Source organism: Hydractinia symbiolongicarpus, chromosome 8 (assembly GCF_029227915.1).
Source record: "Hydractinia symbiolongicarpus strain clone_291-10 chromosome 8, HSymV2.1, whole genome shotgun sequence".
In the NCBI taxonomy this organism is placed as follows: Eukaryota; Metazoa; Cnidaria; class Hydrozoa; order Anthoathecata; family Hydractiniidae; genus Hydractinia; species Hydractinia symbiolongicarpus.
This window is the reverse complement of record NC_079882.1, coordinates 28,243,324-28,263,217: the sequence shown is the minus strand read 5'-3', so window position 1 is coordinate 28,263,217 and position 19,894 is coordinate 28,243,324. Positions and strand designations below refer to the sequence as shown.

Sequence of the window (19,894 nt, the reverse complement as noted above, 5' to 3'; positions counted from 1 at the left end):
GAATTTAAATTACACACAAGTAGAAAATACAACACATTGTTTGGATTTGAAATCTTAAGAATACTATAATATACTTTCTACAATATACACAGGTTACCTTTGTTAACAATACAAATCTATTTTATCTAACTTAAAAAGAACATGTAAAACAATTCTTAACGCAAAGGCCTTAACTTAAAGTTTGTCAGCGCACAACTGTTGTAGTTAGGTAAAGACAATAAATAGACTGGCTTCGTGCACTGAAAAATAAAGGGTTTGAAAGTTTTTATATGTTTCTCAAATACAAACAATAATGAAAACTTAAAATAATTTGGCAAAACTTCTGCAAGGGATAAATTTGACTCACATGATTTCACACAAAGAGCATATCATAATAGTTCAACTGGAAAAAGTTTATCTATAGAAGGCTTCGCAAAAAGAAAAAAAAACATGTTTTTTTTACTACAAAAAGCAGTGTAAACGTTTAAAAGGGTAAGGTTTGCAAACGATTACACATATTCCAGAGACATTTTTCAGTCAAACAGGTACTAAAATCTAGAAAAAAAAAATCCCATCTGAACATCGAAATACCCTGACATGTAATTTGTTGCCATTTTTAAAAAATCTTGTTCCAGAGTTTAAAAAAAATTATGAGGATTAATATAGTAAGTATAATGCATAGATCTGCAAGTAAAAACAATTTCCATAGAGAATACGAAAATGTAGCTATTTATAAAAAACACAATAGTAAAACTAGACATTCTCATTTGAACATATGTAGTATATTACTGCTTCATAAACCATAAACATCACTGCGCTGTTTGGTACCTGACGCACAAGTTGTGTTCCCAGGCCGCTATATAAACCTCTGCGACCTTCCTCTCTGTAAACTAACATTAAAGTCTGAAAAAATGATTTATATTTTCTAGGTCCAGCACATTCTTCTTGACGTAGTCTAGTTCTTACAACTTCGTGTGGATATGCACACATTGATGCAATTGACTTCGAAAAACCAGCGGCTATCATAAAATCAGACACATTATTCTTTTCAATATGGTCTTTACTATTATGTTTATGGTATTCTCGTAACATTCTTTTGAGTCTTTCATAAATAACAAAATGAATGATAGTCTCTATTATGCCAAAATAGGATGCAGAAAGTCCTCGGTAAAATCCCTTTAAGCCTTCTTCCTTAAAAACTTTACGAACACATTTCATCATGCCATATTTTGTTCTATAATGTAAAGGGAGATGTCTTTAGTAAAGCAAATAATTGTGGTATTAAGGCATTGTAGATTTTTCTGTGTCAGCCACTTTTTTTTATGAAAACTACACTTCTACACTCTCCATATAGCCCAGTTAGTCAACTGTTTGGTTTTAAATTAAATTTACATACTGACTGCTAAGTTGAAGACGTGTTTTTACAAACCATATGGGTGCTGTAAACGTATTTGTAATAAAACCTAGAATTAAAAAAAATTCTGTTATATCGAACAAAACAGAAATAGACTATCAGTTGCTGTGGAAATTCTTCAAATCTATAATTCTATAAACGCTCAGGGACAAGATAAAAAATCGTTTTGAACACAACAAAAACATTTAAAAAAAATAAATAAAATAAAAATAAAAAAAAAAAAATTTTTTTTAAAAAAAGTAAATTTTAAAGCATTTCGAATTAGAAAAAAAAATGATTTGATTATTTTAAATTATTTTGGTACTTTTCTATTTAAATAAACTAACAAAAATAAACATTTATTTCTCCATATATCAAAATCTGAATGGTGTTTTTAACACGCTTAACTGAATTCAAATGACAAAATTTCCTCAAAAATAGAAATCCACCAAATAAGTGAGCTCATTGGTAAAAAAACAAACATCATAGCAATAATCATTGTCATATAAAAATACATTTTATTTCATTTTATACATTTGTCATCTTATAATACAACACATTAATTTTTATCTTAAAAGCACATTTTCAAATTCACAGAAAAGTCACATAATTTTGCTAATAAAATCCTGTGTATGTATATGTTGTGAGAGAGACAGTTTCAAAATGACATGCTAAAGATATAACAAGATATCTTACCTGCTGACGCACCTGCACACATATGAACTAGTGGACTATCTTTGTCTACACCCATCCGTGTTATGCCTTTTGACGATTTAGCATAGACAGCAAAGTATATAGCACTATTTAAAAATCAAAAATTAAATTAAATTATGGAGTTAAATAACAAGTGACTGGTAGATTTAGCCATGTCTAAGCCTTTCTGCCATGCACAAATTAGAAGACCGAAGGTTGTTTTTTACCCATGTTAATTATTATTTGCAAGAGTTTTTTAAGTGCCAATATTTTATTTTTATTTTGCAATTTTATAACACCTACTCTTTATCATGTTAAGAAACTATATTTATTGATTTTAATTTTATAGTATAGATTGGTTGTCAATTTTAACTTATTAATTTGATAGAATGTAAGCAGTTGACACGCTTATGCTTATTTAAAAGAAATTAAGATTGAAACAGGATGAAATGTTTTCAAGGTTTAGATTGACAATTGACAGTTTTTAATTAAGCAAGAGATTATTCATCAACAAAAATTGGATAACACTCTTACAATAATATATAAGTAAATGTTATTGTAAGTAGGATTAGATCAGAGAAGCTAAATTTAAAGGTTGTGTGATAACATTAACCAAAATATTTTTGTGGCAATGTCTCAATGTCACTATTTCCAATGATACTTTTCTCTGCCACAAACAATGTTAGCATGCAAATAATAACATACTAACAGTATGAGAACATTGCAGTTGATATGAAAAGCAACAAAATGAAGGCAAACCAAAAAAAATATCTACCGTGCTGGAGCAACACCAACTAGGTTAGGGCCCAAACCCTTATAAAGAGATCGAACACCTTCTGTGTGTATCATGTGTCTACAAAATAGAAAAAAACTGATAGCAAATGATTATCAATTTTAAATGTCACTAAAAAAACAGGTGAAAACAATCAAGTACACAAAAATATATATTTTTGATCACAAGAACTAACAACCCTTTATTCTTAATTTCGAAAACTGATATAATGGTAAAGATGTAAAGGTTACTTTTACTTTTCAAAAAACCTCTGAAAGGCTTTGAAGCAACATTTTGCAGACATGCTAAAAAATCAAATGTATTAGAAGGCTTCTGCATCTGTAACTATATGCTTGTATAAAACTAGTATCAACAACTGACAACGTCATATTTTTTTTGTACCCCTTAACTTTTAAATGCATTGTTCTACATATATACTAAGGTTAATAACAAGAGCATCAATATCAATGGATAAAATAATTTTTCATATCTTTTATTGTTCAGATAAGAAACTTTTCTTGCATATATGACATCATTTTTGTCAATGATGTCAAAAAATCACTTTTGTGTAAAAAAAAAAATTATATATAGTCTACAATTTTACTAATAATAACAGGTATACAATAGTGTTAATTGTAAAAAAAGGCTAAAATATGTTGTTAACATTCTGTTAAAATGACAATTCTTCCTCTAATTTTTAACCCTAATTTTTTTCCTGTAAGGTCTTCAATTCTCTGTTGCATATAATACTATATTACAGTCTGCCTGATTTTTGTCAGGATTTACATATAGTTGTATACATATATGTGACAACAAGCTTACCGTATGCAACCAAGAATACCTGCAGGGCGGGTAACAATTTCATACTGTCCAGGTGCCATTTTAAGATTAGCCATTCCAACTAATTTTACTGGTTGAAAAACAGGTGCTGAAGACTAAAAAACAAAGAGTTAAAATAAATTACTCTTAAAGAGTGTCAAAGAAGCCAAGGGAAAGTACAGGCCCCGTCGAAAAGTCTGGAAGCTGAAGGAAGAGATTGTAGCAAGACAATTTAGTGCAAAAGTTCAGCAGTTAGCCTACAATAGTCAATGTGATAGTGACAATGTTGAAAGTACTTGGACTACTTTGAAGAATTGTCTTCTAGAAGCTTCTGATGATACCTGTGGGTGGACAAAAGGACCAGCTAGACATAGACAGACCTGGTGGTGGAATAATGAGGTTGACCAGTGTATAAAGGAAAAGAGGAAACTTTGGAAAGAGTGGAAGTCAGGTGGTAGTAAAAATATTTACTTAGAAGCTAAGCGTCGCGCTCGTACAGCAGTGTATAAGGCAAAATCAGAAGCAGAGAGAAACAGATTTGCAGATGTGTTAAGAAGGGAAGACCAGCGCAATGAGGTATTCAGGATAGCAAAGCAAATGAAGAAGACTAATCAAGATATTGTAGGTGGGAAGTGTATACGTAATGATGAAGGTGTTTTGGCTAGCACAGAGGAGGAGAAAAGGGTAGCTTGGAAGAATCATTATCAGAGGTTGCTTAACACTGAGTTTGATTGGGACAAGGATAATTTGTCTGATGATGATGTCGTAGAAGGGCCAGCTATGCAGATCAAGACAGAATGGGTAGTGGAGGCTATTAGGAAATTGAAGATTGACAAGGCTGCAGGAGTATCAGGTATTGTTGCAGAGATGGTAAAAGCATCTGGATATATTGGAGTTGAGCTTATTACAAGTCTTGCTAACCAGATTATAAAGAATGGTGCTATTCCGAGTGAGTGGCAGTCGAGTGTAATAGTGAATTGTTTCAAGGGCAAGGGTGATGCATTAGAAAGGGGTAACTATGGGAGTTATTGTATGCAGATGATTTGGTTCTCATAGCAGAGTCAATGGAAGAATTAGTTGAAAAGTTTGAGAAGTGGAAGAAAGGACTAGAAGAGAAAGGGCTAAAGGTAAACACAGCAAAGTCTAAAGTCATGATAAGTAGCATTGCAGCCAAGTGCGACCTTGTAGTTGGAAAGTGGCCTTGTGGAGTTTGCAGGAAAGGGGTTGGTAGTAACTCAATTTTTTGTCAGACTTGCAAGCATTGGGTACATAAGAAGTGCAGTAGTATTAGTGGAAGGTTAAGAGCTGGCATACAGTTTGTATGCAAGCGTTGCAAAGGTGAGATTATAGAGAATGAAGTATTTCCAGCCTTAATGATGTACAACAGTGGCTCGTTAGAGATAGTTAAGAACTTCTGTTACTTAGGTGATATGTTGGGCAATGAAGTATGTTGGAAAAAGTGTTACTTGCAGGATAGGTTCTGCTTGGAAAAAGTTTAGAGAGTTACTTCCTTTATTGACTAGCAGAGTCCTGTCAATTGAGGTAAAAGGTAGGTTGTATGAGGCCTGTGTAAGAAGTGTTATGTTGTACGGTAGTGAGACATGGGCAGTGAAGCAGGAAGATCTTGACCGTTTAGAAAGGAATGATATGAGAATGGTTAGGTGGATGTGTAATGCCAGTCTGAGAGACAGAAAGAGTTTAGATGAGCTAAGAAGCAGGCTAAGTCTCCGTAGAATTAAAGATGTTATCCAGATAAGAAGATTGAATTGGCTGGGGCACTTGGAAAGAATGGAGAAGGATAATTGGGTAAGAAAGTGTAGAGACTTGATAGTTCCTGGGGCAAAGCCCAGAGGCAGACCGAGAAAGACTTGGCAGGAGGTTATAAGGGCAGATTTGATAGAGAGGAAGTTGAGTTTAGATCTAACACAGTCTAGATCAGATTGGAAGAGGGTCATTAATATACCTCGTCCAACCCATGCTAGCATGGAAAACGGACGTTAAGCCGAGAATGATGATGATGATGATGAGTAAACTTGCAAGTGTCGGGAGGCTAATAAACTTAAATACCTCCCAACTAATGTAAAAAAAAATACATTCAGCAATGACTCTGGTATGCCAAGATATTTTGTGTTAATTTTTTTACTTGAAATCAGAAAATAAATTTACTATTAAACATTTGTCCATGGGAGTTATTGTATGCAGATGATTTGATTCTCATAGCAGAGTCGATGGAAGAATTAGTTAAAAGTTTGAAAAGTGGAAGAAAGGACTAGAAGAGAAAGGGCTAAGGGTGAACACAGAAAAGTCTAAAGTCATGATGAGTAGCATTGCAGCCAAGTGTGACCTTGTAGTTGGAAAGTGGCCTTGTGGAGTTTGCAGGAAAGGGGTTAGTAGTAACTCAATTTTTTGTCAGAGTTGCAAGCATTGGGTACATAAGAAGTGCAGTAGTATTAGTGGAAGGTGGAGAGCTGACATTCAGTTTGTATGCAAGCATTGCAAAGGTGGGATTATAGAGAATGAAATATTCCCAGCTTCAATGTTGTACAACAGTGGCTCGTTAGAGATAGTTGAGAGCTTCTATCACTTAGGTGATATGTTGGGCAGTAAAGGGAGTGTTGGACGAAGTGTTACTTGCAGGATGGATTCTGCTTGGAAAAAGTTCAGAGAGTTCCTTTGTTGACTAGCAGAATCTTGTCAATTGAGTTAAAAGGTAGGTTGTATGAGGCCTGTGTAAGAAGTGTTATTTTGTACGGTAGTGAGACATGTGCAGTGAAGCAGGAAGATCTTGACCGTTTGGAAAGGAATGATATGAGAATGGTTAGGTGGATGTGTAACGCCAGTCTGAGAGACAGAAAGAGTTCAGATGAGCTAAGAAGCAGGCTAAGTATCTGTAGAATTAAAGATGTTATCCAGATAAGAAGATTGAATTTACTGGGGCACTTGGAAAGAATGGAGGGAGGTAATTGGGTAAGAAAGTGTAGAGACTTAATAGTTCCTGGGGCAAAGCCCAGAGGCAGACCAAGAAAAGACTTGACAGGTTATAAGGACAGACTTGATACAGAGGAAGTTGAGTTTGGATCTAACACAGTCTAGATCAGATTGGAAGGGGGTCATTATTATACCCTATCCAACCCATGCTAGCATGGAAAACAGACGTTAAGCCGAGAATGATGATGAATGATGATGAAACAGCCCAATCTTTTAAAGTATTTAGAGTATAAACCAATAAAATAGTAACCATAGGCATAATGCCTTTCCCTGGGCACCATACAAGTAAAATAAAAAAGCTTATAATTACTGATTTTTTTGGCAGTAAAGAAAGTGAGAAAAAACTCATTTTTTAAAAAAAATCAAAAGTTGTCACCAAAATAATAAAAAAGAGATTATTAAAAGTGTACTAGTAAACAACTTTAATTAAAAATATTCCTTAAAAAAATTTTTTTTGTATTACTTGTTATTTGTTGCTGTATGTTAGAAAATTAATTCTTACAAGGCTTACAAAACCTGGAACTTTTGTTAAAAGCGCTAAGAAAGTTCTAGACTTTTGTTTATTTAATCTTGGATTCCACCTGGCCACCGGATTCAGATTAGTTTTTCATGCTAATTTCTGACCTCAGAGTGTAAGCATTTAATGTGAATACTTTTTATTATAAGTAACTAGTTGATAAAGCCATAAAAAATCCACTTAGGCAGAACAAAAATGGTAAAAAAATAAGTTGTTTTAGGAGTTTTGCTGACATCAGCAGTGCATATACAAATAATCTTTTAAAATTTTTTTAACCCGTTGCCTATGTGTGAAGATTTTGAAACGCTGATGAAAAAATTGTAAAGGATCATGTGTTATTGACGCTTGTATAACAAGATACAAGGGTTTGAAAATTTTGCCAACATCAGTAAATACCCACCAAGTATAAATTATTTTAGACATTTTTATCCTTGTTGCCTTTATTAAAGAGAACACTGATCAAGAAAATCTATAGGATCACAAACTTTTAATGAACGCTTACGGATACATTGGGGTTTAAATTTTTCTTGATGACACCATGAACGCATCTATTCTGAAAGGGAGATGATGTCAGTTACCTTCACCTGGCTCCAACTTATTTAGCCTTAAACTTAAAAGTACAAAGCAATGGCTTCTCTATTCTCATTTAATGAATTAATGTCAGTCTAAAGACATTGATGTCATGCCGAAATGACTAAGTACTTGCCAAATAGGACATATACTACTTTTTTCGGCGATATATCAAAGAAAAATGAACACATCTACCTTGTCTGTTACAGACACAAAGAGTGGAAGTATTAATATATGATCATGTATAGACAAACTTTTTTTGTCTGCCAATTTGTAAAAAAGGTTTGTAGAAGGTTGTTTAGTATTAGTCTTGCACACATAATAGACTTATTTTTTCACATTAAAGTGTGTTTGCACTAACTTGCATTAAAATATATAAAAAATATATAATAATTCCAGGTTAAATTGCTGCACTAATTAATCATGGATGTTTCCATTAGGTATTAAAAAATTAGCCTCAGTTACCTATTTGCTGAATGCGAGTTAACACCAGATAGAAACCAAGATTTAGGGTGAGAGTATTAAAAGACATTTTAAGCTCACAACTCAAAAAAAACTTTTACCAATATTTTCTATTACAATTCATAATTTTCTTGTTTTTCAGGATAAATCAAAGTATTACAAAGCATGTCAATATACTCAACTTGTTAAAAAGAGTATGCACAGAAGGAATATCATAGCTTAAACGTTAACTGTCAGTTTCATTACTATTGTTTACTGTCGTTCCATATCGTTTGTTATCAGCAAATTAAAGGACGGTTTTGTAATAACAGCGACAGAATGGCTGTTATAGTTTGCTTACATCATTTTCAAATAACAGAAAAGATCATTCTCCACATTTTACAATTGCTTATGTTTAACAGTAAAATAGTTTACACAAATTATTTCATCTTCTTTTCATTAAAACAATTATTCTCAGTGTGTACAGACTTCATAGGATACCTGCAATCTGGTTTTAACTACTTCTAGTGGACATGTTGCAATGGCTGCAGTGGTGCCACCCAACCTAAAAATAAATCATACTTCATATTATAATGTAAAAATAAATTATAAGGAACATATGGTAAAACTTAAGGACCATATGGTAAATAATAAAGAAGAGGTAACGAATCAAAGTTTTCAGTATATTCGCAAAATTAGGTTGTCCAAAATAATTGTTATCCACTGGTGGTTAAAATTTAAAGGGGTATCATTAAAAGTCACCTTTGGTTTTCCAGAAGGTTAAGTAAAATCAAGAGTATCAGTAATATGAACATATAACAAAACTGGTAGGTAAAATTGAAGGAGCCTCAGTCTAACCGTAGTAGAAAAGTGGGGGACGTTTTGAATCGTGAACCCTAAGCACGATAATCGAGGGTCTACGTATAGCGACTCTCTCAATCTTAACTTCCTTTTCTACACGTCTGAAATAGTATGCATGTCATTTTCATATACTGTCATTTTCATAAATTTATTGTTAATTTTTCACGTCATCACAAGCAAATAGGCAAAAATATGCTTCGCTTGGGTTTCGTTTTTAAAATTATTTGAAAAAAATAACACTTCAGCATAAAGAAAAAACTCAATTAAATTCGCATCTGCTATGGTTTCCAATTGTTTTGTTAAATAAAGAAATTATCTACAAATAAATCCATGATAAGTCCAGAGATAATAAGATCCATGATGATAAGATCCATGATAATCCATGATAAGTTCAATTTTGCAAACTTGCTTTATCCGTGCTCCATCGGAGTTCACATTCGTATTAGTTAAAAACCGCATAGCTGAATTTCTTGTGTAAGACCTGGTTACCAACGATGAAGGGGCCAGGTAAAAGAGATTTATGTCTACGTTGTTCTTTTAACTAAGTCAGGAATCGGTGAATACCTAGGATGGTCAGTTGACTATGAATAGGCTTGCTCGTGGATTAAAAGGATCAGGACTATTCAATAATTCTGAGATTTAAAAGTGTCTGACCAAAATGAAAATCTATTGGACGTTTTGTCCGACGAAATTTCAAAATGAGCTAAGAACATGTTGATTTTCAAAATTCAATATATATTTTTCAGGTGTGTAATTAATCACACGTCTGAAACGATTTAGGCGTGTGTCAAGGCGCATGTGCGCGATCGCACGCCTCTTCTGAAAAAGACTGGAGCCTAGGTAATGCTTCAAACATTTTTGCAAAACAATACAACAAAACAAAACAACAATTCTTATTTTTACGTCTAAAAAGACTCACGAAAAAAAAAGTTACGTAAGTCTAAATTTAATTTTGTTATTATTTTATTTATACCCAAAACAAATGACCTGAATAACACAGATTTTTTTTAACCTAGAAAAAAGGGTGCATATTCCCAATGATTTCAAAACAAAATAAAAACAACTACGCCACTTGGAAAGTGGCCCGTAGATAGGACCATGCAATTTTTAAGAGAAAGAGGTCCGATTCACTAATGCAATATTTTGGCAATTTAAAAGGAAGAAGAATTCAATCATCTTGCATGTTACAAACATACAGAACTTAAGTATTAAATAGGTCATGGGACTCCATATTTTGCTAGCACTGTCTGATTAACATGCTTCTTCATTTCACTGGTACCGAATATATAGAATATAAAAAAATAAACTTTTTCCCCTATAGGCTGTTTCTTCGCAACACGCATCATTCACAGTGCAATCTCAGGTGGTTGATTTAATCACACAGAGATTTAAAAAAATCTTACATGTTGGTTTACTTTTTCTATTCTTAAACATATTATGTGGCGATGTAGATTAGTGGTTATAGCTCTCTTACTCGGTGTGGGAGACCGGGGGTTCGATTCCTCTTGACGGTGATTCAACATGGGCAAGTGAATGCCACCATAGACCTGGGTTAACCCAAGCCATGTGAGGGAAATTGGGGAGATGGCACTATGTGTGGGCTGTTGGATGTTGCCGGGAGTTGTCTAGTAGAGTGCAGGCCCCAATTGGGTCTGCATAGCTCAAAATGAACATTAAACTAAAGCTCTCCATCTAAGCCATGGCCCCTCCTGGAAATAATAAACAGGGTATATCCCTTGATATTTGTGAGGCTAGCCATGTAAAATATGCCATCTAACTATCTATCTATCTGTCTGTCTGTCTATCTGTCTAAGAATTACTTGGTGAATTAGCTAGCATTTATAAACGCTTCTAAGGAGCACAAAAAGGTTAGAAACTGTTATGTTTGCTTAACTTGCTAGAATAATATTTTACATGGCTACCCTGACAAATATCGCCTATTATTTCCGGGAGGGGCCATGGCATAGATGCCCTAAAGTGTTTAATGCTCATTTTGAACTAGGCAGAAATAATTAAGGTCAGGGCTCTATCAGATAACACCCTGTGCATCAAATGGCATACACAGTGTGCCATATCTCCAATTTTCAACATAGTTTGGGTTAACCAGGGCTATAGTAACATTCATTCTAATTTGTTCATTTAGTTGGAAACTGTTAGAATCTTGTCGTGCTGTTATATAACAGGAGTAAAATGTAAAAAATTAGAACATACAATAGAACATACAAACTTTACCAGCTCTTGCTGAAAAGCAGTTACAAAAAAACATGGGTTTTTCGGGATATATATATATATTATATATAATAAAAAAATTTCACCTGAAAAGCCTGCATCCATTTTAAAAAGTAAAAAAAAAATACACTATTTTGGGAGGGGCATGCACACCTATATACCTAAAATCTCATAAAATGGCCTGCTTTTTGGTTGTAGTGAAGCAAAAATGTTTTATCTTATAACTAAGGCAGAAAACACAGTCAATTTATATTACTTTGACTATCAACAAGAATTGCGTGGTGCCTTTTCTAGTAGCACAGGAGTGTTTATTAACTACAAGACATCGAGCTTTGTATCCCTAGTCCTGCTTAAACTTCAATGAAAAATGTAATGGCATATTTATTTCACCAGTGTATATATCTATTCTGCTTGGAGTTACTGCCAGTAGTTACCTAGCGGTGAAATAAATACACTAGCTTAATCGGCCAGTAGTTAGCGCAGGCAGAATAGATACCCCACTTATTTATGTTCTTTGTTTTTGGAGAGCAAAGGAGAGGAGGGACTGAAAGTCCCAACCAGGGTTAAAAATATGTAGCTAAACAAGAGTTATGACAAAAGTAAATTGAGTGTAAAGGAAGAAAAGAAGTAAAAAATTATAAATATCAGAGTGAACTTGCGTTTGAATGCCCCTAATAAGCCAGTTGACTTTGTGATTTTTAAGTTTGCAATATGCAACACAATAACCACATAACATCAAGAAAGGACAATTATATTTACAAAAATTCTGAAAAATAAGTAATCCCTACCCTCCAGCAAATAGATGGACTGGAGTTGAATTCCTACACTCTGCCATGTGTGAATGCAACTCTCCAGCTTTGCTAGTTTTTCTTGGAAAATGACTAGCTTTACAAAACAACAAAAGTGCGAAACCTTCTACTTAATACTATAATGTCGCACTTGGTCTTTAACTTTTGGTTGTTTGGTCACGTGTATGTCAACTCGTCAACTGTAGCTCAGGGGATGTCTCTGAACCTTTAGCTTTCGTAGGCGATATGACGTCGATTTAATAATGATTTGGACAACTTTTAAAAAGTTTAAGGAATATAAAGAGTCAATTTTTATATTTTAAATAATATAGTGCAACAAAGATTGGGAAATGCAGATTTGCACGACAAAACAAATTATCCTGCCCCGCAGAATCAATGACATTTGATTGGTCGACAGCACGTGCAAAGAACATGATCGTCACTTATCAGTATTTGCCTGTCCATGATACTCCTTTAGAATAACTTTAAATACAAAATATATAAATTTGTAAAATCAAATCGATCAATCATGTATTCGAAAACTTTAAACACACTTTTGAATTTTATCGAATTGGTATCGAGTTATCTTCTTTGGTCTTCTCCAAAATATTTTTTACTTAAAAATGGTAAATAAAGCTGCACATGTTGGCGATTCTGGCGGCGGCGGTGGTGGTGATGCGTGGAAGACTTCTAAACTAATAAGAAAGAAAGCATGAATATTGTGAGGCATGCTGCCCTGTCTCTAAGGTGAGTTATTATTTATTCGCCCTAAGCTTGTGGTTAATATTGAAAAAAAAAAAGAATTTCACGATCGTAATCTTAATGCCAATGTTCAAAATAAGAGGCAGCAGCGTCCACTACACACAATTTGCCAAAAACATCCATTTGAACGTTAGCCTAGTAACTAAAAGCTTTATTTGAGGATACCAAAATTCTGTTTCTTTGATACAAAAGCTTAGACACAAACGATGTGTCAAAGCAAATTCCAAAAATTTAAATCTAATAATTAATGCAAAATAATGAAAATCAATATAGAAAGTGTTGCAGAGAGGTTGCCAAGGCAAAAGCATTAAAAGCACGGCCAAGGAAAGGGCACGGCCAAAGGCAGACAAGGAAACAGGAAGAGGAATCAACTAGGCAGGGGTAGGCAATGTAGGGGGCGCCGTAGATTAGTGGTTATAGCTCTCGTACTCTGTGCGGGCGACCGGGGTTCGATTCCTCTTAACAGCGATTGAGGGAAATTGGGGAGATGGCACACTATGTGGGCCGTTGGATGTTGCCGGGAGTTGTCTAGTAGAGTGTGGGTCCTAATTGGGTCTGCGTAACTCAAAATGAGCATTAAATACTCTAGGACTCTCCATCTAAGCCATGGCCCCTCCTGGAAATAATAGACAGGGTATATCCCTCGATATTTGTGAGGCTAGCCATGTAAAATATGCACATCTATCTATCTATCTAAGGCAGGGGTAGGCAATGCATGGGAGGCACCACAGGCAAGGCATAGTAGGCAGGCACCAGAAAAGGCATATAGCAAGAGTATGCAAAGGAACGGTCAGCGCTGGCAAGGCCAGGGAAGGGCAAGGCAAGAGCAGGCACGTTAATAGAAAATCTCCCCCCTACAACTCAAAGATTGTGTATACTCAATATGTCTAAGATATGTGTCATATTAGGCCAGGAGTGTAGAACATATTGAGGTGCAAATATTTCAAATTCAATAGCTCATAAAAAAGGTCTCAAATTTATATCAGTAAATATATACAGTGAATCATGTTAGCAGAATTATGTGCCAATACAAATATTTAAACAATTGGTCATAATGCTGAAAAAACTATCATTTTTTGATAAATCTGAGATTAAAAATTAACTTGGTTCGAATGACAACAACATTAAAAAGTAAAGAATTAGAAATAATCAGAGAAGTCCATGAGAAAGACAAAAAAGTTTAGTAAAAAACGCTTTTGTTTTTACCATAAAGTGATAGATCTATCACAAAAACAAAGCATTTTTGGGCTCTATAAATAAAAGTGATGAATGTACGCAATTCCCCCCTCTGCAACTCAAAATTACCTAATATACTCAATATAGCTAATATCATATACTTATGAATACCTGCTTGTTGTAGATGCAAGATAATTATATTTTACCTAGCCCTGTCCAGGATTTGAACCTGGATCTCTCATTAGGATGAGTGTCATAGCCATTAGACCAACAGGGCATGCATATACATATATATGAAGAACTTTACATGCGCATCTTATATATGCTGACATAGCCTTTTTACCAAATAGACAGGTGGACATGGCGTTGAAATGTCTGGTTTAGTCAGAAGTAACTCGCTCTACACCAGGCGTTAAACGTCTGGTGTAGAGCGATTTATAAGTTTTGTAAACTGTGCCACACATTCATGTGGAGCGCTTCAGTACAAGTATGCAGTATATCATATATTATGTGAAGCACACACAACAGTAAGATGTTTCAGGTGTTATATATATTTTTCAAATAATAACTTTTCTAAAAAAATACAGCTTATATGTTGTGCCCATCTTAGCGAATTTCTCAAAATATTTTTTGCAACACTTAAAAAGTGAATTTCAATCCAGGGTGAGATAGATAGATAGATAGATGTGCATATTTTACATGGCTAGCCTCACAAATATCGAGGGATATACCCTGTCTATTATTTCCAGGAGGGGCCATGGCTTAGATGGAGAGTCCTAGAGTATTTAATGCTCATTTTGAGCTACGCAGACCCAATTAGTAGGGCCCACGCTCTACTAGATAACTCCCGGCAACATCCAACGGCCCACACAGTGTGCCATCTCCCCAATTTCCCTCACATGGCTTGGGTTAACCCGGGGCTATGGTAACATTCACTCGCCCATGTTGAATCGCCGTCAAGAGGAATCGAACCCCGGTCTCCCGCACAGAGTACGAAAGCTATAACCACTAATCTACGGCGCCACGTAACATTTAAAAATAAAATACAGTTTATAACCTGTTTTTACCTTCTCAAAGTAAAAAAAAAAAACTGCAATATTTTATGAGAAAAGTTTCTGTGAAAAAGGCTAAAACACATTTTCCCAAAAACCTTTTTGCAACTTCAGTATAAAAAACACAGCGGAAACAGCCTGTTGTTACTGAGTTTTTATGTTTGCAAGGTTGTGATTCATTTTATTGTGGTAAATAGTCACTGTTTGATTTTAAAAAATGTGAAACGAAAAAAGAACCTTGTACACTTAGTCGTTGTCAAGAAAACATATAGCTATATTCAAACATTTTTAAACCATTAAAAAATTAATTTTTTTTTTTTGCAATTGGAACTGCAATTTGAGTGTTCTGTTTTGATTTTTGTATTTTTTTTCTTCTTTGTAGCAGGAGAGGGTATCAGGTGTGCTTCCCATGCCAACATCAGTTTGTGTTAGCAAGTTATTTCTCTGTAACAAGAAACAAATTGGGCAAATCTGAAGTGGAAATTCAAAAGGAACAAGGAATTCCCCAACCTCCTCCTATTGTAGGTTTAGCTTCATTATAGAATTTAACTGTTAATGCTGAAAGACATTAAAATTCCAGAATCATGAAAAAGTTGTAGTATATGTTTGGTTTGTTCTGGAAAATTTGTGAACACCACGATTTAAAAAAAGTTGTGAACACTTCGATTGAAAAAAAGTTGTATTGAGTCTGCATAACATTCTTGCAATTGCAAGGATTATAATTCAATTTTTTAAACTTGAACAACTTTTTTATTGGTTCAGGATATTTTTATAAACTAGTCGTTAGCCCATGGAAAAATCCATAGGTTCGCCGTACTTTTTATACCACATTGCGTGCGTCTCGCTACCTGCGCAGCTAAGCTACCATTTTGCATGACAGACAGACATATACGGGTGTTATAATATAGATGTTGTGGAAACGCTGTTGATGTTTTTTAATTTTGTTTATGAGCTGTGCATCCATCTGTTTTCTGACAACATTTATTTCATTGCTCTTATTTTTAGGAAATACCACACTGCAGAAGAGATGTGAGAATTGGACCTAAAAAAATGACACTTGTTGCTAATTTGGTTAGTTTCGTACTAGTTTTAAAATGCAACTTTTTGTGCATACTCTGCATTTGTGCACTTTTTAATCAGTCTTGTTTACATTTACAACTATTAAATAAAGTGGAATATTCTTATAAAATGAAGATTGGCAAATGAGATTTTCTGGGTGACATTATTTACAATTGAATCCAAATGCTTTTCAATGAATTCTGAAAATCTGAAATCCGTTTTTAAATCAGAGAATGGGGTTAAAAAGATATTTGACCTAAAGTGTTTGAATTTGTAATGAAGTATACAATAGTTGATATCAATTGTTGAAATAAAAAGTAGATTTCTGTTGACTTTTCTTTCATTTTTACCATAAGTTTGTGCAATTCAATGAAGTGCAGATTTGTGCTTGCATTGAATGAAAGTATATGTATACTTTATTAAAATTATTATTATTGAAATTGACAGTTCAGGTAGTAAAGATAGGACTATTGATATTTGTGAAAGTACTATGAGTACTGTACTCTAAAAGTATCTTTAACTCCTAACATGCCATACTGGTGTCCAGTGCTGGTGTGTCATAGTCAAACCATTATGTTATATCTTTTAACGTTCATCTACTTGCTTACAGGTGAGCCGCATGCCAATCCAAGAAGCCATTACCCAGTGTGAGTTTTCTCCAAAAGGTGCAGCTGAAGTTGTCAAGGAGGTATACCAAGCCTTCTCTGTGTCATCTGAAAAGATACTGTAAATAGTGCTTGTGGTTTTTTGATATAGTTCTCTTTAAGGATACGGTAACCCCCTGAGACACATAATCAGTATATTTATAATATCCCCTCTCCTCGCTATATTAACCCTAACAAATATAAATATTCTGAAAGCCGAATAAATTATCTCTAGAATGATGATAAAATTTTTTCATTAAAAAAATCCAAAAATTAGAAAAAAAATTATATACAAAAATTCACCCTTCCAGTTCATTTTGTCAAACACTCCCCTCAGTAAAGTTTTTGTTCGTTGAAAAAAATATGATTGCGAAGCTCTTATTCAGCTCTAAAAAACTTTGCTTTTTTTACTCAAAACAACACGTGGTCCCAAAAATATCGCATATTTTGTGTTACAATAGCTGTTTTATGAGTTATTTCTTTTTAAGCATGATGGATCAATAACTCGATATTTCCTCACTTTCTGCGTTAGAAAAAGCAAAGTTTTGTAGCCAAAGATATAATTGTCGCAACAAACTTGTTTGCGTACAATTTCGACAAGATGGAGGGGAGTGTTAACAAAAATATATACCGTTACGACTGAAAATTTTATTTCGAGAAAAAGCAAATCAAAGACCTTTGCTTTTACCTGCAAGAATCATGGTTACACCCACTTAAACGTTATGAATAATTAATAAACCATGAATATTTTATTTAAAATTAAAGGTAAAGTGTTTTCTTAGAACTATGGGTCTAGTTATTGTTAAACAGACAACAGGATAACATAACATAACAGGATAAAAACGAAAAAAATAAAGAAATAAATTAAAAAGGTATAGATGATAAATAATAATATATTTGGATAGATTATTTCCTATGTTATGTGTAGAGATGTAATTTTTTATTCGTTCTGCATAACTCTCTTTAATTATTATACAGATTAAATGTATTTGAGGAATTTTAAACTTTGAGCACACTATTAAAAAACACTAAAAGATAAAACAATAAATATTTTTGATTCTTTAAAAATATCAGGAAAATATGCCAAAGAATCAAAATTAAAAAAAAATGACCCTGAAGGGGGCGTTACCGTTAGGGTTATTAAAAAATGTTAGGGTTAAAGTAATTCATAGATGGTCAAAGATTTTCTCTTCTCTACTTTAAATTCATGCACAATTTCCCTTATCTGTTTCTTTGTACCTGTGGTAAGAAGGAAATGTGCTTGATAAAACACTCAATTTATGTTTAAAATAAGATTCAATTTGTCACAACAGTACAAAACTTGAAATGATTTGTAGTAATAAACACTATTTATTTTTACATTTTATTTTATTGTAGAGATAGTTCTTAGAAAACCAACATTATGTCAATAAAATGTTTTTATTACTAAAAAATAAGATTCCCAGTTAATTACAATTTTTCTAGTCTTGAATTAATTAAATTTTTTTTAGCTTGAGTAGTTAGTAAGCCAACTGCTTAAATTTTTCTAAAAACTGTTTATTTGAAAAACGTATTATACTACTTCATTTTTATTACTCTGTGAAAAAAACGTTTTTGGTTCTAATAGGGGGCGGGGCCGATAATAAGGTAAAGTCACCCTCGCTGTTCATCAAAAAATTTTGTGTGTGCGTAACCTTCTAAACTAAATAAGTACTTTGTAGGTTTTGGAAGAAGCCCAAGAAATTGCTGTGAAGAGATACGGAGTGGAAGACAAAAATAACCTATACGTTGGTGAGTGATAATTAAAGTTGATGTCTTTCCCACTTTCGCCTGTCTGTCCAAGCATTCCCGGGCACTTCCCAACAAGCAAAGACAAATGATGTTAAAACAAAATCTTACCTGCCATAAACTACATTGGAAATTAATATTCACGAAAACTATTTCCAAAAATTTAACTTTTGCAAGGTTCGCGAAAATTAAATTTCGACAATTTATACCGTTTTGGGGGTGTTTTCTAAAGAAGATATAAAATCTTCCCAATAACTTTCGCGGAAACTAATTTTCGCGAAATTCAATTCGTTTCGGAATATTTCGTAAGTAATGCGATCAGCGCTAAATTTATTCGGTATTTTACTCAGATTTGAGTGAAAACTCACCTAATACAATTTTTTAATGTATGCATTCTCCGAATGCTAATGAAATGATTCTTAACTCTTTTTTAGACCAGTCACACGTAGGTAGAGGGCAGCATTTAAAAAGAATCAAGTTTCATGGGCGTGGACGGTTCGGCAAAATGAAGCGTTACTATTGTCATTACTTTTGCGTGTTAAAAGAGGGCGTACCGCCCGGCAAAAACATTTCTCGTCAAAACAGAAGACGTTTGTCTGAACTGGAACAAAAACTTAGATATCCAAAAACGATTAAAAATTCCTTATCTTGGTGGTGACGCAAGTGCTAAGAAATGTTCTCACGACAAACTTTCTGAACTCTGACGTTTCTACTGGGTATTGTCTGAAAATATTTTTTTTAAAAATATATATTTTAGCGTAGATCCAACCGCTTTATATGAATTAATAGGACATTAAAGATGTTTTCCTGGTAAAAACATTTCAAAAGTCCGTTGTTGTTACTAGCGAAATCTTTCACTGCGAATTTGACTTGTTATTCTTTCCATTCAACGAAAATATGCGCAATTCACATTACCTCCGCTTCATCACCAGTTTCATGAAAGGAGTAGGAAAAACATAACATTTCGCGGGGAATATTTTTTGCGTATGATGTTTTAAAAAAGCATTTTGTCAATAAAACATTCACGCAAGTCCACTTCTAATGACTTTTTATTATCATTTTGACGTTATTGTGTAATTTTCTTCCTTGTGTGAATGAAATTGCACTCTTTCACACCACGAAAAAAAGAATTTAGTCACGATTTAAAAGGGCTACGAGCCAGTTAAAATGCTCACATTTCGTATTTACTGCGCACACATTAAAAATCCGGCAAACGCGTTTTGCGCAATGAACTAGATATATCTATATGTTCAAGTCTGGAAATTACATACATGCCGAATAAATAGCCATTTTTGCTTTTCCGCGCCATCAGCTGGACTTTCGTGTAAGTCACTAAAGTCGAAAACCAACAGCCCCTTTAATTGCATTTCTTAATTTTTTTCGC

General features: G+C 33.8%; 2 protein-coding genes across 3 annotated transcripts; one reads left to right on the top strand and one right to left on the bottom strand.

Moving 5' to 3' along the window:
- Nucleotides 1–36: 36 nt before the first annotated feature.
- Nucleotides 37–12,497, bottom strand: LOC130655831 (solute carrier family 25 member 36-A-like). The gene is made up of 7 exons (XM_057458638.1): nucleotides 12,051–12,497; nucleotides 8,674–8,737; nucleotides 3,660–3,772; nucleotides 2,841–2,918; nucleotides 2,069–2,172; nucleotides 1,376–1,442; nucleotides 37–1,213 (listed from the first exon to the last, which is right to left on the bottom strand). The coding sequence occupies exons 1-7, from the start codon at nucleotides 12,095–12,097 to the stop codon at nucleotides 733–735; spliced, it is 954 nt and encodes a 317-aa protein (XP_057314621.1). The 5' UTR covers nucleotides 12,098–12,497; the 3' UTR covers nucleotides 37–732.
- A 162-nt stretch (nucleotides 12,498–12,659) lies between these two features.
- On the top strand, nucleotides 12,660–19,273 carry LOC130655834 (39S ribosomal protein L22, mitochondrial-like). 2 transcript variants are annotated; one of them, XM_057458641.1, is made up of 6 exons: nucleotides 12,660–12,797; nucleotides 15,423–15,561; nucleotides 16,046–16,111; nucleotides 16,710–16,787; nucleotides 18,444–18,513; nucleotides 18,945–19,273. In XM_057458641.1, the coding sequence occupies exons 1-6, from the start codon at nucleotides 12,763–12,765 to the stop codon at nucleotides 19,166–19,168; spliced, it is 612 nt and encodes a 203-aa protein (XP_057314624.1). In that variant the 5' UTR covers nucleotides 12,660–12,762; the 3' UTR covers nucleotides 19,169–19,273. The 2 variants fall into 2 exon arrangements, with proteins under 2 accessions (XP_057314624.1, XP_057314625.1); XM_057458642.1 differs by having other exon boundaries at nucleotides 12,669–12,797; nucleotides 15,426–15,561.
- Nucleotides 19,274–19,894: the final 621 nt, after the last annotated feature.